At 38.5% G+C, this 23,692-nt stretch overlaps 3 protein-coding genes across 4 annotated transcripts in view; 2 read left to right on the top strand and 1 right to left on the bottom strand.

Moving 5' to 3' along the window:
• LOC109397554 (serine/threonine-protein phosphatase 2A activator) overlaps positions 1-23,692 on the top strand; it is a 205,608-nt gene that overhangs the window by 77,490 nt on the left and 104,426 nt on the right. The gene's annotated exons all lie outside the window — the stretch shown is intronic.
• LOC109621277 (synaptotagmin-2) overlaps positions 1-23,692 on the top strand; it is a 135,158-nt gene that overhangs the window by 36,686 nt on the left and 74,780 nt on the right. The window lies entirely within an intron of this gene.
• LOC109622829 (trypsin-like) lies at positions 2,472-12,335 on the bottom strand. The gene is made up of 5 exons (XM_062850782.1): positions 10,789-12,335; positions 10,439-10,663; positions 10,213-10,376; positions 9,938-10,114; positions 2,472-2,742 (listed from the first exon to the last, which is right to left on the bottom strand). Exons 1-5 carry the CDS (start codon positions 10,919-10,921, stop codon positions 2,563-2,565), a joined length of 879 nt encoding a protein of 292 aa, XP_062706766.1. The 5' UTR covers positions 10,922-12,335; the 3' UTR covers positions 2,472-2,562.

Here is a 23,692-nt window from a genome sequence, read left to right as displayed (position 1 = left end):
CTCCACGACTTTCCGAAGGAATTCCTCCAGGAATTTTCAATGACATTCATCCAGCAATTTCCGAAGGAATGCCTCCAGGAATTTCCAAAAGCATTCCTCCAGGAAGTTTGGAATTATTTTGTCCAGGAATTTCGTAAGGAATTCACCTAAGGATTTCCTCACAAATTTCTCTATGGATTTCTGAAAGAATTCCTTCAGTAATCTCTGAAGGTATTCATCCAAAATTTTCCCAAGGAACTGCCCAAGGAATTTCCGAAGATATTCCTCCAAGAATTTCCGAAGGAATTCCTGCATACATAAAAAAAAAATACGAGGATGCAGGAAAATTTTATTTTTACTAGTCAAAAACAACTCTGATCATCTAAGTTTTTCGGTTAACTTAGAATATAGTTGCTCGGTCAGGGGGGGCCACGGCCCCCCCCTGCCCCCCTCTGGCTACGCCCTTGATACGATTGATCAAGGTGACGATGGATGGATGATGGAGGGATGTGTGTAGTTCGAGTAACAGGGACACTCTCGAGTCCTTTCGAATCTCGCAGAGGGTTATAGCAAGGTGATGGGTCTTTCGTGCTTGCTGTTTTACATCGCTTTAGAAGGTGTAATTAGGAGAGCGGGGATAAACACGATCAGAACGATTTTCACGAAGTCAGTTCCGCTGGTTGGTTTCGCTGATGATATTGATATTATAGCTCGTAAATTTGAGACGATAGTGGGAACGTACATCCGACTAAAGAATGAAGTCAGGCGAATCAGATTAGTCATTAATGTGGCTCCACGAAGGAATCACTGCGCGCGCCACCCCGAATTTCTATTGACGGTAATGGAATGGAGACGGTTGAAGGATTCGTGTGCTTTGTTGACCGCCGATAACGATACACATTCAGAGGCGCATTGTGGAAGGAAATCGAGCTTACTTTGGACTCCGCAGAACCCTAAGATCGAACAAAGTTCACCGTCACACGAAGTTAGCTATCCACAAAACACTGATTAAACCGGTAGTCCTCTATGGATACGAAGCATGGACCCTGCAGAGGACCAACGCGCCCTTGGCGTTTTCGAACGGAAGGTGTTGCGCTCCATCTATGGTGGAGTGCAGATAAAAGACGGGATCTGGAGAACGCGAATGAATCATGAGCTGCATCAGCTGCTGAGAGAACCAACCATCGTCCACACCGCGAAAATCGGGAGACTACGGTGGGCGGGTCACGTCATCAGGATGTCGGATAGCAACCCGACTAAAATGGTTCTTGAGATCCGACCGGTACAACAAGACATGGTGCGCAGCGAGCTAGGTGGGTCGATCAAGTGGAGGACGCTTTGCGGACCCTTCGCAGAGTGCGGAACTGGAGCCATGGACCGAGTAGACTGGAGACGACTCCTACGTACAGCAGAGGACACTCAGGCCTTAGCCTGTCCGGTGAGGTAAGTAACTAACAGATTAAGTTCCATGAAATTCAACAAGGCTAAATTTATTATTTTGAATTTCATATGTCTTCAAGTATGAATCTGAGCTCAGATTTGCTCCAGCACGTCAATTTCTATTTGTTCACTGTACTGCATTAGCCGCATATGGGAGTGTAGGTTTAAGGGAAGAATTCTTCAATAATAGTATGAAAAAAAGACGCGTTAAGTTCTATTTGTTTTGTTTTTTATTTCCGTATTTTTGTTAGAAGTGAGCAAGCATGATAACTAAAAGTCCGGAAACAATCGGTGCTTCAGCGGTCTGTTTTTGGAATAGGATGGGCATAGGGGCATAGGCTGAATAGGGTGCTCATACCCTGTAGGGATTTACAACATTATTTGCTTACGGAGATCTCCGTATAAGCTTGTTCTGCTAAACATTAAGCTCAACTGCAAATTAAAAGAAAATATCATATTATTATTACATTATAATTAGATTCATTAGAAACAAACAATTGAACATCGCATCCACTACTTGTAGATGGCCAAAACAAAAAATAGCATTGTTACGTTATACAATTTAAACGCGCATTTAAATGCCTACGTCACCGTGAAAATTTTCGCAATTATTGCAACGCTTCACGTTGCTACACCAATTCAGCTCATTCATCATTTCGCGCTTCATCCCATCAATGTCGCCGGCAGGCAATCAGGATGGTAATCCAACCGAAGAATAATTGCCACCGCCGTTTTTCTCTGCACTCGTGCCACCCTCGATGTCAGTCAGACTGACAGATGGACTGAAAAATGGTTCCACAACGCTTTGCACGGACACAATAGCAAACAATGTATTATTCTAAATAGCATCCCTCCTCCGTAAGCCACCCGACGGAGAGCACAACTTTATCATGTCGTATATACTTAGCTATCCTGTAACAACAGTTCAATCTGTACTAAACGGGAAATGTGATAGTCACACTACCTACTGGCACCAGCACGCGTCCCGGCTGTTGCTTCTGACCCAGCCTACAAACTTAGTAACCCGGGCGTATACGTATACCACCCGACGAGAGAGCACAACTTTATCATGTCGTATATACTTAGCTATCCTGTAACAACAGTTCAATCTGTACTAAACGGGAAATGTGATAGTCACACTACCTACTGGCACCAGCACGCGTCCCGGCTGTTGCTTCTGACCCAGCCTACAAACTTAGTAACCCGGGCGTATACTCCGGGATAGTTTCGCTGAGCGCACTCTTTGCCCCACGAAACTACTCCCACTATCTCGTGCCGACCGGTCGACGGGTTCATCAGCTGCAAAGGTCCACCGCTGTCGCCCTGGAACGAATAAAATGCAAGGCGGGTTTTGTATTCCTCTGTAGAAATGTAATCCTCTTTTTCCGCAAAGCGAATTTTGCAACATTACATTATGTTGCAACATAATGATGAGGGTCTGAAAAAGCAAATTGGACTAGGGCAAACAGTAGATATTATACCCAATTCAATAATTTCTGAATAGTTTGTATTGTACTCTCATATCAGAAGGCCGCCATTTGTGCCATCATCGTTGGACAACGAAACACCCCAAGTAACCAAAAGTTCTGATAGGAGGATACCTTATGAGCTTATCAGCTTATTAGAGGTTGCTCGTTAGCCATTTAAGCTGCTTCATTTTGCGTTATTTTGAAACTTGAAAATTCACATAAGGTAGTCAGTTTTCTTTTCTCAAAATGCATGTAGATTGTAGACACAACAGCTGAAGGACGTGGCCGGCGCCGTTATTGACTTTAAAATATTGAACTCTCGAATTGTGCACATTGAGAGTGTGTAGCTAGTCCCAAGCACCATTCATTGGTTCTCTGTGCAACTTCGATTGTTCTGGTCAATCACGGAGTAGCAACTACGATGTGTTCGGTTATCTTTGCTTGCTTGCTTGCTTGCAAATAGCATTCCATAAGCAATTAGAATAGGAGTAACCCTTTGAAGCCGGAATTTTTTCAAGCGTTCTTCTGGAGTTCTTTCTATGTTTTTCTGTAGTTTTGGTATTCAATAGTATAAAAACGGTAGAATATTATGCGGACTATTTTTTTCTGGACATCCTAGGTCATCCAAACTATTCTTGAGTTTAGATCCTTAAGTCTATGGCTGTAACAGTAATTTCTTTCATTATACAAAGCAGTGATGTGTAATCTATCATGTCCAGTAAGTCTTCTAAAAATTCAATAGGCAGTAACAGATCATTCGGGATATCCTAGATCATCCAAACTGTTCTTGAGTTTAGATCTTAAAGTCTATGGGTGCAACGGTAACTGATATCATTATACAAAGCTGCGATTTGTAATCTATCATGTCCAGTAAGTCTTCCGAACATTCAATAGACAGTATCAGATCATTACATTACATTAAAAGCTATGATTTGTAATCTATCATGTCCAACAAGTCTTCTGAAAGTTACAGTTGTTGTTTTTATCAACTAAGCTTCATAACAGTATGGAGCCCATAATATCCCAAAAATATATAACAACGCGTATTGTTCCTCTAACTGCTTTGGTAAGTACAGTGGATTATGCAACGCCTTAACGTAGTGGCAAAAGCTATTATCACAAGTGTAGACTTGAAGCTCCGGAGACCATGGAGTAGTGATGTTGATCTGGAATATGTCAAAACTACCATTACATATTACAGTCGAAAGTTCATTATGAGACTAACTACTGTTACTATCAAGAGCTTAACTTCAGGATAGTTTGGACGACCTTCAATGTCCCAAAGATTCATAAAAATATATAGTAGACTTCAGGTTGGTCCAGTCACCGCTATTGATTATGAAACGTTACTCAGTATGTCAGATATAGCTGTTACGAGTAGACCTGTAGTTCTGAACTCATGGATAGTTTGGCTGACCTGGAAAACTCTCATAGTGTCTCTAAATGACATTTGAGATTTCAAGAGCTTCACGGATCTCAGCAGATCCTATGCTATTATTTATGGTGAAAACACAAAGTTTTTCTTCAACACCGGTAGATTTGAAAGTCTTCATTATAGATTAGTGCGGACGACCGTGAATTTCCCAAAGGTTCATAATAAAAAAGTAGACTTCAGATTATTCCAGTAACTGCGGTTGATTATGCAGCGTTACTCAATATAACATATATGGATACAGTTACGAGTGTAGATCTGAAGTCCTGAACTCCAAGGAAGTTTGGCTGACCTGGAATATCCCTGCAGTGTCTCTAAATGACATTTGAGAATTCAAGAGCTTCACGGATCTCAGCAGATTATGCTATGCTATTATTTATGGTGAAAACACATGAAATTTTTTTTTATAGATTTGAAGGGCTTCATTATACCACCAACCCTCGTTGGTTTGACTGCATCTAATCTGAACACTTTTTAATTTGACCCCAGCCTCTCTGCAAAAAATGGTTCAAACGTCATTCTGTTCATGGAACGGGGTGAAACGGAACGCAGAATCAAAACAAAACAGCAAAAAGGGGAAACCACCAAAGTGTTTTTCGATGCCCACAGGGTTACTAGAAGTTCAAATTAAAAATGAACCCCGATGGATTGCATGAGGTGTCTTTCAAACCAACGGGGGTAGACGGTAAACAGTTTGGACGGCCGTGAATGTCCCAAAGGGTTATAATAAAAAAAGAAGACTTTAGATTGGTCCAGTAACTGCGGATGATTATGTAGCGTTTCTCAGTATAACAGATATGGATACTGTTACGAGTGTAGACCTGAAGTCCTGAACTCCAAGGTAGTTTGGCTGATCTGGAATATCCCTGTAGTGTCTCTGAATGACATCTGAGATTTCAAGAGCTTCGCGGACCCCAGTAGATTATACAATACTATTATATATGATGAAAACACATAAAAGTATTCTTGTAGATTTGAAGGACTTCATTATAGAACAGTTTGGACAACCCTAGATATCCCAAAGTTTTATAATGAGCTCTTAGACTTCAGATTGCTGCAGTAGCTGCGATTGATTATGTAGCGTTTCTCAGTTTAACAGATATGGATATAAAATTAAATTAATTAATTAAAAATTATTATTACGAGTGTAGACCTGAAGGCCTGAACTCCAAGGTAGTTTGACTGACCTGGAATATCCCTATAGCGTCTATAAATGACATTGTAAATGTTTTATCGAATGGGTGAATTTATACAGCCGTTTCTACAACATGACAAGCCCTCTCTATAACACGACAACTTTCAGTATGCAATCTACGAATTACTCCGCACATGTCTGTTCCAGCAGATTATAAAAATGAATGTACATCGGGTTTGTCTCCATAAACCATCAGTTTTCAAACTATATGTTCATTTGCGGAAGGTTTTAATATATTCTACTGGTGAAAATTTTCCTTACGTTTTGTATGGAATGAGAAATTGGTCAAAAAATGAATATTTAATGCAAATATGTATTAAAAAGATAAAAAAAATAATAAAGAAAAACAAAATATCCCAGATAAAATATTTTAAAACTTCAAAAAAAAAAATCCTCCATGATTTTTTTTTAAATAATCTTCCAAATAGTTCTTCAGAAATATTTGTTAGGAATGCGTTGAGTTCGCTCATGAATTTTTCAAAGAACTTCGAACTATTTCACTTCGAATAACCTTCATTGATTCCTTACAAGATTCCTTACGAAAAGTCCATTCCTTATATAAAAGCCACACAAAAATTGTGTATTTTCAACCCCCACTCTTTTGTGACACGCTTTTTGTATGGGACCTCTGATTGCCACATTTTGCTCAACCTCCTCCTTCCTCAAAGTGTGACGTAATTTATGAAACGTTCTTCCTTCAGAAATAACACCAGGAATTATTTTTTATAAAGTTATCCATTATTTCTTTCAGAGATTCCTTCATCGATTTCTTCATAAATTCTTTCAGGGATTCTTCAATAAATCTATTTAAATAATGTCTCTAGGAATTCCTTCTGAAGTTCTTTCATGATATTTTTTAGAAATTTCAACAGATATCCAGAGATTTCTGTAGAAATTCATATAGAGATTTATACCAATGATTTTAGTCGGATTCTTCAAAATTATTAAGAATTTCTTTAGAAAAAAATCCAAGAAATTCCCACAGAAATTGATTTGGAAGTTTCTCGTGAGATTTATCTGAGAATCTTTACAGAAGTTTGAATGTTTCATTAGAAATGTCCTTAGAGATTTCATCTAAAATACGTTCTCGAGTTTCTAAACATTTATTAAATTCTTATATAAATTCCACCAGAGGTATCTAAAAGATTTTTACATGTTTTTCTCCAGTGTTTCTTCAGCAACTGCTTCTAGAATACCTACAGAAACTTCACTGAGATTTTTTTGAATATTTCTTCAATGACTCTTTTAGGAGTATCTCCAAGCATTTCTAGAGGAATAAGATAGAAGATTTATTTAAATATGCCTCCAAGAATTCTATCAGCAATTTCTCCACGGATTGCTTCTAAAACTTCTTTAGGAACTCCTTCAGAAATAGAAACTCCTTCAGTAGTTTATGTATTTCTTCGAGAAATTCTTCCGAGAATTCCTAGTTCTTCCAGAAATCTCTGAGAAAATTTCGTCAGGGGTTACTGAAAAAAATATTAGAGGTTCACATTCGTTTTTTTTTTCAGAGGTCTGGGATCACAGATTCCTCCAGAAATTTGTTGTTCACATATTTTTCCACGATTTTCACAGAAGTACTTCATGAACTTACATAAAACAATCAGAAAAAAATCATTAAGGGATACCTGAGGTTCTGATTGAGTCTCTGGAGGTACCAAATTCCAAAGAGATGTGTTTTAACTTCCTTAATTTCAAATTTCAGAGATTTCTTAAGGATTCCCTACAGAGGTTTCTGCGGTAATCCGTGCGGAAATTGTAGACAAAGGTTCTGAAGGAATTTTTGAATAAAGGGCTGTTTACAGAAGTAATTGACCGGCTTATCTTGAAGCGTGGGAAATTCCTATCAGGAATCGCTCAATTAATCGTTTTTCTTTGATCGCAGTACGCAGTTGGTACGCAGTTGATAGTCGTTGTAGAAAGTTTCTTAAGGGAATCGATCAAGAAGTTTCTTGAATTATTGCTTTTGAACATGAAACTGGGCTTAAATCTCTAAAAAAATTTCTGAGCATGTTCTCTAGCAAACTCTGGAAAAATTCATTGAGAAACTTTTGGAGGAATTCTTGAAAGAATTTCTTGTAAATAACTGACAGGGATCGGTGGACAAGAATGCCTGGAGCAAGTGATCCCGCGAGGCATTTTAGAAGGAAAATTTAACGCTGAAGTTAAACACAAATCTGGAGAAATTCTTGAAGGAAGTACCAAAAATGTCTTTAAGACATGCAGAATGCTCTGCAGTAAATCCAAGAAGAATATCTTGAGATATTCCCGGAGAAACGCCAAGAAATAAACCCTGAAGTGATTTCTGAAGGTTTTCGGGAACGACTCTCTGTGAGGATTCCTGGAGGGTCCCGGAAAGATTTCTGAAAGAATATCTGAAGAAAGGTCGTAATAAATCCCAAGAGAAGCTAATGATGCAACCCCTGGAGGAATATCTGAGGATTAAGGTGGCCCACACACTTATATGGAAAACAAAAATTTCGAAAAATCTGGAAAAGGCTTACCTCCTAAATCAGTTGTTTTGGACTTCCTGAAGCTACGTTCAAAATTTGAGTAAAATCAATTAAGCCTAAGGGGCGCTCAAAACGCTTGAAGTTTGTATGGGAAAACTTGTCCAAATGCTAGTCCAAATGTATGCAGAAATTTTATGTTTTCGAATTTTGCCGCTTGGTGGCGCTGTAAACGTTCAATAATCAAACCCTTCGGTATTATTGTTGAATGAGTAGATAACCTGAACAGATGTTGTGAATGCACCATGTCCAAGATCATATAGCACCACATATTGCCATACATTTATAAAGATCTATATTTTATAATAAAAATAAAAACATATTCATTTCGCAATAATAACGTCTGGAAACAATATCTTCAATAAGGACCAACGCTTTTTGGCCGCATTCGATACAACTTTTCTCACCGTGCGATAAAAATACTGACAGCGAAATCAGAATGGAAAACACGTGTTTTGGGCTGAACAGCTGTTGAAGTATGAGGCGTTGTTCAGTTGATAACCACGTGCTGTGCTAATTCACCACTGCTGAACACAAGTTGAGTCATGGGAAGATTATGTTTTGCTGTGGGTGCTGCATCTCACCATCTCTAAGATGACACAGATAGGAAAGCATGCGGCTGGAAATCGACAGATCTCGAGTTCTAATCCAGATTTAGGTAATTTTATATGTTATTCTTATTTCATAATAGGTGTTCTCAACATGAAAGGAAATAATTACTCTCGTGAGAGTTCAACATTTTTGCATTTTATTTATTTTCAGTCATTTTTGTCAAAGCTTAATAAAAAGCTTTCTTGTATATTTGTAAAACGCTTTGAACAACAACAAAAAAGTTGGTGCACAACATGATGCTTTATAACTTCTCCAAATTTGTGTGAGCAAAACCCGAACATAGGTTGTACGTGCAAATAATTCAAATGTTATTGAACATTATGCTGAATTAATTCGTCATAATGGTGCCTGTTAAATGAGTAATTGTTAGTTGGGATAAATAACATGTAAAATAAATGTAAAAGGATTACCATTTCCTTGAAATAATAAGTTTAAATAATTGTACCTCGAGTTCTATTTTCGTCTAGTCCACGTCTATTTCGGGCACAACCTTGATTCAATTTCCAGTACACCTTCTACGTGACAATAAGGTACATAGGATAGTTAAAATTATGATTCGGCTGTAACTATTCATACAAAAAGTCGGTCAAATTCTTCGGAATACAAATCAAATCGAGTGTTAATACTTTGTACGATTGATCAGAAAGTTGTAAATTGACATGAATGTAGCTTTAGAATAACGACCATAATATTTCAATTAATATTTCTGCTCACCAGATCACAAAATGCCATCAAAGTGCAACGAAGAAATCTTTCGCTGTGGTTGTAAAATACCTACGATGTTTTGTATGCAGAAAATCTACGCACACATTTGCTTCCATTCTCCCAAGAGGAAGTCAGCTGTAAATAAACACTTTACCGACTGAATATGCGGACTGAATGCGGATAACTGCTGCTTTAGTGTGGTGCCTTCGTCGTACGCAAAACGAAAAAAAAAATATCAACTCGTAAGTGGAGTGAAATTGAAACGTGATATTTAGTGTAATTATTCGATTGCCAATGCTTTAGGAGCTGGTTATAAAAATTATTGGTGGCCTACATCTGATGAGCCATAGGCAAAGGTAAATTGCAATCAGGGATGGCATGCTCCTCAGTGTGTGTGCAAGTGTGCGCGGTTTTAATATGAAAATGAGCTGCACTGTGCACATTTACAGTGCGGAATGCCATCCCTGATTGTAATATCTGTAGTTATTGGCTATTTTCCGTTTAAACTGACGGGAATTAGCGTATATGATGAAGTAAATTTGTACACAATATTGCATAACAATGCAAACCGTTTTACACTAATTTTAAAACTCACATAACACGAATCACGCCCTCCTTCCAAATAGCCGGCACACAGCATGCGATTGGTAATCTGGAACCGGAAATACCCGGAACGCTTGCACTCCACATTGGACATAATTGGCACAGTTAGCTCCTGCAACGTATCGGACAAATTTCCATCGGCCGTCGTTCCCCAGCCAATCAGCATTGCCTGTGTAGGTACAATTCAAATGATGTTACAAGTTGTAGCCTGATATGAGCTTGCGGTTTCGAATATCTGCATCCCGAAAAGCGATGCTCTCGAATTACCTCTCGGCCCACATAGCTATCCGAACCCTCCGGCAGGCAAATTGGCACCAAATTAGGCTCGATTGGAACGGGTTCAGTCAGACGCAACAGGGCCACATCGTTGTTGATTCTGGCTCCCTGGTAGTGGTTCAGAGTGATGGATTCCACCCGTCTTTGGAGCATTTCTAATGATCAAAAGTTCAACTTATGTAGTTACTAAATTGAATGAATCTCAAATTTATTATACCTGGATTAGTGCTGCTTATATTAATTCTTCGTAGAAACACCTCAAAATGCTTGGCATTCGATCTGGCGACACAGTGCGCTGCGGTTAAAATGTACCGATCGTTGATCAGGCTTCCCCCACATGTAAACCGTTCCTGGTAGTAGAGAGCTGCCATCCATGGATACGCAGTTATGTCGCTTTGATTGCCTCCAATGATGCGAGAGTTTGACTTCACACCACCACATGCTTCAACGAAACGTAGTTAATCGATAAATTTAATTATAAGTTTAATCCGTGCCATTTTAGAACTTTCAGAGCCTTGCGGCAGAGTCTTCAATCAACAAGCAAGTTCCACCACAGTGTTGTCTCACCACAGGTCGGGCAATTCTGCCTGGTGGATGGGTCTTCTCGTTCTCGTTCAGCAAGTGCCAGTGGCCAAGAAAATGCAATTAGATGGAAGCACAATAAACTTAGCATCAAACTAGACACAACTTCGGAGGGCATCTTATAACTACTGTAACAAATAATTCCGAAGAAAAGTTTTTAATCGCTAGTCCGCGTCTTAACGGTGTCAACGTAAAAAAGTAACTGGCGGAATGTTGGGTTTGCTTGAACCGCTGGTAACTCCAAGAGAAAGTGGGCATGTTTGAGCTTTGCAGTAAGGTGTGACTTCCCGCCTAAGAAACCACAACCGAAGAAAGCGATATAGGAAGGGACAAAAAACCGAAGAGTGGAGACAGTAATTTGCTAATTGTTGGAGGCAATTAAAATTGTTTTGAGTTTAATACCTTTTTACCAAAATTTTACAAATTGCGTAAGTCTTCGCGCAATATTTGCATAAAGACAATGCATCGTTTTGAAAAATGTCGGACGTCTGCTACTCATGAGTTGTACACAGAAAAAAAAACTTGTGAAATTCATCGAAAAATCATGCACATAAAGAGAATGGTAGAGTTAGTGCATATTTACATGAGATATCATGTAAAGTTACGTTACTATCGTGTAAATTTCCGTTAATATTCACGTAACCGGTTGAAGTTGCCCGTGTAGTTGCCGGCTTAGAATAGCACTACGGACCCCCTGTTCCGGGGGTAAAAGTCCACCAAACAGGGAACCCCAATCCAAGGTGTCAGGCGACCCGTGCTGAGGGATGAATGGTTGAGGGGGTTTAAAACATGCTCGATCTTTAACGGAGCCCGTAACGTGGGTAGATCTCCCTTTTGGGTTGCGTTACGGAGTAAGATCTACCAAACTGAACCCTGGTGACATCCAGCTTGTTAAGCTAGGGTAATGCGTTTTGGTAAAAAGGATTCATGGTACAAAGCCCTTGTTACTAGTGACAGTTTCTAAAATTGCATTTATTTCGCCTTACGGATAGTTAAAGACTCGGTTTGTCCTCGCCAAGACTACACTTGATGCAAGGAAAACAAACATGCTTTGCGTATCTAATTGCGTAATAACCTACTAAGGACTGATAAGTACTGGTGATACAAGGACTCACGTGAATTCTTATTACCGAACGCATTCTCTAATTTGACAGCGTTTTGCAACTAGCCTAAAGCCCCGGGTTTTTCAATGTTGTCCTGGGACTAAACTAGGAACAAGACACGGATGAAGCCAGAGTTTCGATGCATGGACAAATATCAGTTCTACCGTTTTGTTTTTCTCAGAAATAGAATCGATTATGTGTGGTTAAGGGCGCACTTTCGCTGGGATTTATTTCCCTGTGAAAACGGTACTTTTTCATCACATTCGATTTCTCGAACCTCTGAGGTAACAAAACAAGATCTGTACAGAAATCGATGCTCCATTGCCTCTCAATGACAATGGAGCAGTACGACATGCACCAAATACTAAGGAGACGGGTATTGCCACAAAAAATCTAAATACAGGTCGCAGTGGCTCATCCGAACAGAAAAAAAAAAACCGGTTGAAGTCCATGATGGTTTACGCGATGGTTGGTGGAAATTTACACGATGGTAATGTATTTTTACATTATATCTCATGTAACAGTGCACTAACTCTAGCATTTCCTTTATGTGCATGATTTCTCGCTGAATTTTAATTACATATATTTTTCTGTGTACATCATCGCGCTGCAGGTACTTGAATAATCTTGAAATCCACGTATACCTTATAAATCTTGGCCCTTTCAGTTTTATTGCTAGCAGCCGCCTTCGATATTTCGATTTTTTGTCCTATTGATCTTTTGATCTAGTTATTTTTTTATTTCGACCTTTCGACCTTTTGAACCTTTGACCTTTTGTCCTTGCTACCTTCTGACCATCGACCATTTTTATACATCCGACTGGAAAGCATAAAGTACTGAAAGGACTTTGGATGAACCTAACTTGACTTGAATTGTTGAATTTGATATAAATTAAAAGTACAATTTTTTAAGTTTGAAATATATTTGGTTGACTGCTCTTATGAAAAAATAATATGTATAGTAAAACATAAAAGCAATGAAAAAAATTCATTGAATCACACTGAACGTAAACTCTTATTCCAAAGAATTATGTTCATCCCCACCACTCCTTACCTACGCCAATGATGAAACGTGACCTAAATGAATAGAAAAGGAAATTAATTTGCATCTTGGAGAACATTTTCATCCCGCTTCTATGGCTCACGGTCGCTAACCGTGCAGGAATGCCAATGTCTTGGTAATGAACGGCAGCTCAACTTTAATCAAATTAACATCATTTATGTATGGTTGGTATGTATGGTTCATCATTAATTTAAATTTTGGGACCGAGTTTTAACTTATGAGTTATCGCTCCGTCGTCACCGAAAGCAATGAACCATAAACGATGAAGATCATGATCATGTCAACCAATAAATGATACTAATGACTAATATTAGTTATATTGGATCAACTCGGCTTTCCATAAATATATTATTCAGAGTAGACTATGTGATATTAACGTCATGGGTTTCAAAAATATCATGGATACAGGCATAACTTCTAGACAGAGAGCAAATAAAGCATTGTCCAGTTAGAATCCGGACGCAAAGGATAATTTATTGTGACGCTCTAAATGATCATAATCATATTTTTTTCACTGCAGTCTGATCATAAACAAGTCCTCTAATGACGGAGAAAATTTAATCGATTTTCTTGCTACGAGTGAAAAGTTATTTCAGATTGAAGACATACGAAGGAAAAAAATCTTGCACAAACACGTTGAAAATTTAGGGTGGTTAGGTACGACAGTCGCTAAAAATGTTAATATCTCCAAAACCATTACGTGTGATGTGCTCAGATATTGTTAACCATGCCATGAGGAAGTGTCCAAGGAAGATTAAAGTTTATGTTCATGGATAAATCTGCTTGGAATTCCAAGATTTGCCAGGAAGTTCGAGCTCAGGACATCGTTTTCTCACATCACGATTTTGACACCAAATGTGTACAAAGATGATAACCTCAAGAATCGCGTGCTGCTTTTCAAAAATGCCCACAAGGGATCTAAAGAGGTTTGAGCTACTTTGGTGAGCTATCACGACAGCCTGAGATGTGCAGTGGTGTCATCATTGTTGGATAGTGTTTATAAACAAAAAAAAACACTCAAATTTCGCTTCATTGGAATTCACTGATAAGCCCTTAATTTCGCAAGAAGAGAAATATTTGGTAAAGTTTCTTTGGATTCCTAATCAGACTGGTAGAGGGTCTCAGGACACTACAGAGATGACCCGATTGTTAAACAAATACGCCGAAGGGGTTGATGTTAAAATTTACTACCATTGTGCAGATTTTTAAGGAAGCTATCACGGAAAAAATGAGAAAATGTATTAAAAATTAAATTTAATAATTTTAAGGATATTTTTCCATGAAACTATAGTAAATTATCTTTGTTTGTTAACCTTTCCTGTTTGTTATTCCATCTCTGAGATATAAGTGATTATCTGCGACCGGATTCTAACTGGACAGTGCTTTATATTGAATTTAACATGTTCCTAGAACAGACTTTTGAACATCGGTGGCACTTGTAACTTCCAAGGCAGAACACAAGACATACATCCAAATATTGTAACCAACCTAGCTTTAGCAAGAACTTGAACTCATTCAAACTAGAGTAAGAGTGAGTACCCTTCTTCAACCGATGCCCCTATGTTCATCCTATTCCAAAAATAGAAGATTGTTTCAGTTCTTTTTGTTATCATGTATGATCCTAACAAAAAAAAAACAGATAGCGCTGATTAGCTTTGTTTTTGATAGGATGAAAATGGGATCAGTATGCTTATGATGAGTTTTGTTTTCGCAATGAATTCCATAAAACACTCCCCCAAACTTGTCTAAATTTGAATATTGACTACACTGAAGTCATCCCTCATTTCTATTATCAAGAATATCCGCCCTCAGAATAATGGTGCCACCCACAGTCATGCCAGTCAGAATGCAATCTTAAAACAAAACCAACATTGCGTCTATAACAACCCCACCGCATCCTCGTTCATTGTAGTAAAATAACTGGGTACGTGCGAATGCGAAGATAAGGACTGTAATTTACAATCCATTTACGTGAGCAAATATTGTAATTTAAATGCACTTTGACAAGCATAAATCGATTTAGAACACTTACTGTTACACCGTTCTTGTGGCATCTGTGCAGAGTGCTATCTATAGGATATCAGAGTGCTGTTGAGCTAAGAGAGCAACGTCATCGGCCAGTCCAAAGACATTCCCATACTTCACGGATTGATTCACAGTCAATCGCACCTAACAGTATCTCGTCGATCACGATGAGGAATAGTAACGTTGGAAGTTGCCTCACTTCAGCGATGACCTGGATGGGATCGGACAAGGCACTATTGTTGTACAGTATTCTACCCGAAAATACCTCACTCTGTGCATCGATGACACCGACGATTCAGAGGAGTTTCAAGAAGTTTCAAAGGAATTAAGGCAGATCCAGACCCATACCTGAAACCTCCCTGAAAACCCCTGACGCACTCCTGAGGCCCCACTTAAGCCTACCTGTAACCCCATGAGTCCTCCTGGAACACCCATGAGAACCCTGGAGCCCAAAAAAACGCCCAAGAGAACCCCCGGAACTTCTTCTAAAGCCCCTGATACGGTTTTGAACCCCTTTGAGACTAGACGTGTGCACCGAACTTTCGGTGTGAATTTGTGTTGGTACACTGGGAGATGCGATGGGGATCGCGATCGGGTGGCATTGTTCGAAGGAGAAAGCGAAAAATGACGCGTGTTTGTGGCAGTTGTGATGAGGATCGCGATCAGGTGGCATTATTATTATTATTTCTTTATTATAGAGATTTTCAGCCCTAGGCTGGTTCATCTCTTATCAGGTGGCATTGTTTGAAGGAAAAAGTGAAAAATGACGCGTGTTTGGGGCAGTTGCGATGGGGATCTCGATCGGGTTGCATTGTTCGAAAGAAAAAGAGAAAAGTGACACGTGTTTGTGGCAGGTGCACATTGTCCTTCCTCATGAAGTTATAAAAATGTATGCATACTTAGAAGCAAACCTAGAAGCAAGCAGTATTGCAGAAAACTGAAGGAGTTAAGGAGTGGCTGCGGTCTTCCGACTACATGGAACTGGGTGAGATCATTCCGAGTTTTTTTTCCTCATACTAGAAGAAGTTGGAGTAATTCCGCCAATGCGTTTTCACGAGGACTCCTGGAGTCTGTAATATGGTCGGCGTTAAGTCAGAGAGGACCATGTGTCTTTTACTTAATTTCTAAAAAAACGACTTTAAAGTTTGCAACTCTATAAGTTTTGAGTTTTTCAACAAATGTTCTTGAATTTTTGCCATAAATCTTAATAACTATTCATCACAGCATCGCTCTGTATTGGTCGCAAAAAAACGTTATATAAAGCGTTAAACCGAGAAATTCCCAAGTAATTGATTGTACTTAGTCCACTCTGACTGAACGATTTTTGGAAAATCTTCAACCAACCACAGTTCACACAAAAGATTTTACATATTTGATGAAAAAATAATGCACAAGTAGGACAACAGTTAATAGGAGTAGTGTATAATGTGACCAGAAAGTTTGAATTTAGATATTTCTGTTATTACACTGTTGATTACCATTTTCAATTTTTATGTTCAGTCAGAGTGGACCAAGTACAACAGTTCAATATCACATGAAGGGTAGTCAATTAATGAGCTATTTAAGAATTCTAAACTTGAACATTTAATAGTTAACAACTTTTGAATGTATTTTCATGGTTTGGTACGTTTTTGAAATATTGTAGTTACACAGTTCATAATAATTTATTCAGAGGACTGGCATTTTTTCAAATATTCGTTCAGACAGAGTGAACCAAGTACACAATTCTTAAATAATCGGTAAAATCAATTTCTTCATGAAACGGGTATTGGTACATTTCAATATGATGCCCAACAGTTAGTAGCAACATATTTTGATTTGGAAAGGATTACGAAGAATATGATAATTTCAACTATTTTTCTTAGAGATACATGGTCCACTCTGTCTGCACGCGAAATGCCGCAATATGCTTCAACACTATGATCTGTAAAATACGATATTGACCATAATAAAATGGAATTCCACGTGCTTTCTTGATCAATAATCATCAGAAAATGCGTTAGGAAGTCATACGATTTGGAAACGTATCACATTTTGATGATAAACTATTTTATTTATTGGATTTTAACCAATACATATTTTTTCAACTCTCTTGACATCAAGCATATGGTACACTCTGACTGCACACTACTATCGATTTTTGCAGTTCAATCAAAAGAAAATTGTGCTATAACTCTCGTTAATTGTAACATTAAGAAAATTGGGTGAATGTTCCAAGTAGCTTAAGTAATTCTCAATCAAATGCCCTAAAAATCTAATTTTCATCAATTTTGTTACTTGGTCCCCTCTGACTTAACGCCGACCATATATGCAAATTAGTTCTGGTCCAGGCCTAATATTGAAGCGTTTAAAATGTTAGAAGAAAGTCATTGCAGTTCACAACAATCATTGAGCAAATTTAAAATAATTGGCTTAATTACCTCAACGGCTGTCGATCACAGGTAACACATGGGACTACACTTAGCAAAATACGTAATTCGAAAATAGCTATCTAAGCTTGAAAGTTTATTCTCCGTATACTCTAAGTTCAATACTGTGAGAAATGCGCGACTATTTCCGTGAGTCGGGCGGTAGGGAGATGGGGACGCGAATATTGAATGCGAAATAAGAAGCGCGATAAGAGGCATGGGAAAGTCAGTTTTCACGATTGTGTAAACGATCAATGCGGTGACGCGTTCAATATAGAACGATCGTTGACGTATGTACATTACGCTTACTATCGCGACCCAATGAATCATAATCGGGATGAAGACCGTGTCTTGTACTTTCATATAACTTGTGGATCAAATTACCTACCAAAGGTGGCTCCAAGATCCACACCTTACCCTACCCTGCTAACAAATACTCCTTCCCGAGACAACTGTGGGGATGCTGTGCATTCCACGGTTTCTAGTAACAACGGTTGTCGAACTAACATTCCTTTCTCTTTCTCGATGACCGTAAGGACGTGGCCGGCGCCGTTATTGAACTCTCGAATTGTGCACATTGAGAATGTGTAGGTAGTCCCAATCACCATTCATTGGATCTCTTCGTAGCAACTACGATGTGTACGGTTAGCTTTGCTTTGCTTTGCTTGAATTTGCGTTGGTGTTGCACTGGTGTAAGCCTTCACGCTAAATCCACTTAACACCTAGAATGTGTAAGCCCCACTCATAAGTGCATAATTTCCAGACCACACAATAATGTGTAACAGTTACACATTCACAAAAACAGCTCGTACACTCGTCTAGATGCGAAATGTTGATTTCATTTTTGTTTTCAATGGTCACTAATAAACCTAGCTAAATTTTTTGCGAATTTAACGATTTTGCGGACAAAGGAGCTGATTTTGTAAATGTGCAAGTGTTACACAATTTTGGTGTATCTGGAAATTATGCACTTCAATGCTAAGCGGCGTTAGGGTGTTCTCTTCTGTTAGCACTGACAGCCCTTGCGTGACTACTTGACGCAAGGAATTGGCATCCCTATCCCACCAATGCAATGTTTGCGTAGCCAGCATAACAGCGGCTCAAGCGTAGGGCTCAAGCAGACAATCTATCTTTCAACACAGCAGCATAATTTTAATGCGGGGTAAGAAAACAAGAAGACCATAACAGTCCCCTGACTTGACGTGACGGATAGCGACTTTCATCATACCTAACAATTCTGCAGGACTGGCAGAACAAAAACAAAGTGAAAACAGATATGCTAAGTGAAATACGATTTGATTTCCTAAATGTATGATATGTTCCCATATTCTATTGCATTTGTTTATTTGAGTGTGTAAATTTAATTGAGGTGAGAACTGTGATTAGTTTCTTACGAGAATGTCTTGTCAATTTAACATAGTTAGTTAACCTCCCTACAGCAATTAAACTGCAGATTCTATCCTAAGTTGTTCGAGGAATGAAAAAAAAAAACTAATAAGTCACTGAATTTGTAAGCCCCTTAATGAAGCTTTAAACTAAGTGTACATTCCAATTTCAGCTTAAAGCAATCGCTGAAAAGAACCGTGATTTTCATTTCGTTTCCGAACACATTCAATTGAGAACAAAATTAACTATTATCTAATGATTGGGCTACAACAAGATGACATCTAGCTATGTGCTGCTGCAAAAAAAAATCCTGTTTTGATGCTGGTAGTCTTTTGGCCGTGGATCTGGCCAAAGTCTACGCTCCATATGAATTTCAAATTTTTGTATGGGGGTAATTCTCGCTGAGACCGGCCCACTATTTACACCTTGTCTTCAAAAATGTTTAAGGTGCCGATTTTCTGAAAGCCCTCGCCTAAAAAGTAAGAAAAATGCATTTGGTTACTCAAATTGATGGACCCCCCGTTAGTTAGAGCCACAGCAATTTTTGCTGACCCCTCGATTTTGGTCAAATGGTGGCTCACTTAAACCGTTATAACTCGAAAATTTCTCCAACAACCACCTCAAAACGATTTGTTGTTGAAAAGAGGAAAGATAGAGCTACTATTTACAATAATAAAAAGTTGGGTCGGCCATATTGATTTTGGCCGCCATCTTGGATTTTTATACCAAAACATTTTTTTCACCATGAGGGCAACCACCTTTTTTTTAAATTTTTACATCAATTGAAAGCTGGGACATTTATACATAACATATCAAAAAATTAGAGATGTCTTTTTCTTCTTTCAAAAGTTATCTGCAGTTTTGTAAATTAAGCCACGTTTTCTCCACACATTTCCATGCGCACCGTCAGCGACATGCAACAGCATTCGAGTTTACGCCTGCATGTATACACAAAGGCGTGTGCCGCAAAATTTGACCAAATCGGAGGTTCGTTTCCGTTTTTGACTGTTTCTCAATGATGCGGGCATTGTTTTTATAACTTTTTTAGTGTTTTGAAAAGCTTAAACCTTCAGCTTTCCATTAGTGGGTTCAGATTTTAAATTCGTGTTCGTAAACACTGCGAAATAACGCTGCATTTATGTAAACGGCCGGCACTGGGCTCAGTGCGCAAAAGTGGCATGATTTACAAAACGGCAGATAACTTTTGAAAGAAGAAAAAGACATCTCTAATTTTTTGATATGTTATGTATAAATGTCCCAGCTTTCAATTGATGTAAAAATTTTTAAAATCGGTGGTTGCCCTCATGGTGAAAAAAATGTTTTGGTATAAAAATCCAAGATGGCGGCCAAAATCAATATGGCCGACCCAACTTTTTATTATTGTAAATAGTAGCTCTATCTTTCCTCTTTTCAACAACAAATCGTTTTGAGGTGGTTGTTGGAGAAACTTTCGAGTTATAACGGTTTAAGTGAGCCACCATTTGACCAAAATCGAGGGGTCTGCAAAAATTGTTGTGGCTCTAACTAACGGGTGGTCCATCAATTTGAGTAACCAAATGCATTTTTCTTACTTTTTAGGCGAGGGCTTTCAGAAAGTCGGCACCTTAAACATTTTTGAAGACAAGGTGTAAATAGTGGGCCGGTCTCAGCGAGAATTACCCATGGACAAAAGTCTACGGGGGTCTGAGATGACCAAATTTTGGTCTATGTGGTTTATGAACGGTCTCTAATGAAGTTTTAGACCCTTAAATCATGCAATATGGGTATATTTGGGATGGGGAAGAAGTCTGGACTCCAAAAATGGCGGTTCTATATAAATTCGACCAAAGTTTCGTTTAGAAAGTCTATAGATTTTTAGGAACTATAAATTTCTCACATCACTTCAAAAATGTTCGATTGATTCCTTCAGAAATTGTTCCATGTTCACTAGATATTGCTCCATGAATTTCTGCTAGAATTCCTCTAGAAAACCTTTCATGAATGTCCTCATAAATTTCTTGAAGATTCGACTGTTGATGTTTATGTTTGGAGGTTATGGCTTTCAGTTTTGGGAGGAATAATTCAAAACACGGATTATTAAGTTTTCCTCATAAATTGGTTCCTTCGGATTCCCTCAGAAACTTTTTCAGGGATTCCTTCAAACATTCTTCCAAGTTTTCTTTCAGAAATTCTTCCGGTGGTTCTCCACAAATTCTCAAGGTATTCCTTCAGGCATTTAGGCATTCCTGCAAGAATTAGAGTAAGGTGGGGCAAAACTTCGACCCTAGTTGAAAATTCATTTTTTTTTTGAAAAAATCGAAGCAAATAAAAATAAATTAATACCAGGTGGTGATTCTACCATCCATGAGCTAAAATTTTCCTGAACAAAGTTACGCCAAATGTCTTTTCTATTTTGAGTTACAACACCTTTCTGTTGTGTCAGTAGAAGTAAAATGTATTCGGTGAAATGGAAGAACCCACTGAGTGGGTTCTCAACGATAACCTTTATATGATATGCTCTGTAGATGTACTACGTTCTGAGAAATATAGTTAGTTCATATTTGACCATCAACAATCTCGGACTTATTCATATCGTCTCCTTTGGGAAATAGGTATCTTTAAAATGGCAGATATAACACTTTCGTATGTGTGCGTCTTATTCGAACTCTTGCCCCATCACTGGGGCAAAAGTTCGAATCTAGTGTTTGTGGAATTTCGCTAACCGCAGCACACTACTTTGGCGCTTTGGTAATAGAAATACCTGAAACCAATTAAAATGTGATGTTGGAACTGGAATACACTTTAAAGTTCGATCTGGATTCCACCCAAATCAGGGTTAAAATCACTACACCAAAAATTAGTAGTTTTCTTCCAAATTCAGATAAAACAAAAATTTTTTCACCTTTGATCGCATTTTCTCACTAATTCCATCATTTTTAGAGATAATATGTACATTTTACCCAATTTCAGGTTTTTACCTAAAGCTGCCACATGATTCGAACTTTTGCCCCACTATGTGTAAAATATGATTTCCAAATCTTTTTTGCAAAAAGTTATACATGCTCAAGAATCTTCAAAATATACCTAGTTACGCCCCAAAATAAAAGACCGAGTTCGATTTCATTACAATTCCAATCCATGTGTTGGAAAGACTATCGCAAATTATAATTTTTTGATCAAAAACCAACATTTTGTCATAATTCTTCGAAACATTGTTCAATTTTCATAATTTTTGGAGTGAAAGATTCCTTTTTATAAAGGTTTTGAACAACCTAGACACCCGAAAGAAATAATTTGTTCCAGAGATTCCAACAAAAAAACTCATAGAGATTTCTTTATGCATTCTTCCTGGTATTCCTCATCATGTCCATGATTCGTCCAATGATTTCGGAAAATTTTCTTACAGATCTTCTGGGCAATATTTACATTAAACTTAGGATGGAACCTTTGGTAAAGTTATTGGAAACTTATAGTAAAACCAATGCTGTCGTTCTTCTGCAACATGAAGTAAGTGACATTGACAATTTTGATTGTTCGCTATGTTTACTTCCATAGATGCTACATTACCACTAGATCTTGCATCTTAATATAGCAGACATGCTACATGTGTTTGCCGAAGATTGGTGAAGCAGATCGTTCAGATTCCTGAAAATCCTTAAAACTCGATTCTGTAGTTTCGAAAACAAAACTTAGTTGAAGAAAGTAGAAAAGAAAAAAAAACATAATAAAGATACTTATTAGAAGAATAAGATGGCATAGTATACAAATGTACGGGACTTCACATCTGACTTTTTAAAAAGAAATCTTTTTCTTCACTTATGAACACTAAGTCCCGAATTTTATTAATCATTCATTTTTCACTTGCTACATAAGTCTTTCCTACGGCTGAAGGCCACACTTTTCTATCAGACTTCACTTAGAACTTGCTACATAAGTTTTCCTACGGCTGAAGGCCACACTTTTCTATCAGACTTCACTTAGAACTTCTAACTGCTCGCACTCAAGGTTTTCTACTAACTGACTGGCTTCGACCACCTGGGCTGAGGGCGCACCTGCGTCCTCCGGTGGGGCTCGATGAGAATCTTGCTGGCATCAGCGAAAGGCCATCGGATGATGTTGGCCTGGATTGCGTCGATCGAAGTATTGGTGACCGTTGCCGTTCCAGGGGCATTGACACGCGTCGCTCGGGGCTTCGATGTTGCCAACGGTCGGTCCTCATGGTGGATTGCTGACTGCGTTGTCAGCAACTCTATGCTCGTCGTCCAAAGTTCGTTGTCGCCAAGGGTTGGTGTTCATGGCGGTTTGCCAAGTGCCTGGTCAGCATCTAGTCCACGATGGTAGAGACCGTATATCGTGGGTAGAGCTTAGGGATGTCCATAACTTCCCCGCCTTAGTTTGAACCGTCTCGGTTCAATATTGTTTGAGAGCTTTCCAACGCATTGTTTGCAGGGATCCGTATTGTCAGCTTCATTTTGAGTTTACGAACTTCTCTCGTAAGAAAAGCGAAAATTACTGCTACGAAGCATGTGATGAGAACTATTCCTACTATGTTGAGCACTTTAGTCCTTTTGTTTGCTGTTTCTAAGTGCTCCAGCTTATGACGATTCCTAATGTGCAGTTGTTCCATATAGTCAATGGATTCTGGTTCTGTCTGTGACTCATCTACGCTAACTGAATGTAGGGGTAAGATGACAGGTCTGGATTCTCCTCTGAATGTTTTGCTGGTAAAGGTTTTTCCGTTGAGGGTGATGGAACAATCTCTAAATGATATGAGAAACGTTCCTGTTAAATTCCTCGGACCATATCCACAACTGTTTTGCATCGAAGTCGGATCAACAGAGTTTTTAACTAACAGTCCGAGATTCTCGATTTCCTTTGTGTCAGGTTTCATTGGAGATCTAATGAAGGTACAGTTACCCGTATTTC

Source organism: Aedes albopictus, chromosome 2, assembly GCF_035046485.1.
Source record: "Aedes albopictus strain Foshan chromosome 2, AalbF5, whole genome shotgun sequence".
Classification (NCBI taxonomy): domain Eukaryota; kingdom Metazoa; phylum Arthropoda; class Insecta; order Diptera; family Culicidae; genus Aedes; species Aedes albopictus.
This window is presented reverse-complemented; position numbering and strand designations above follow the sequence as displayed.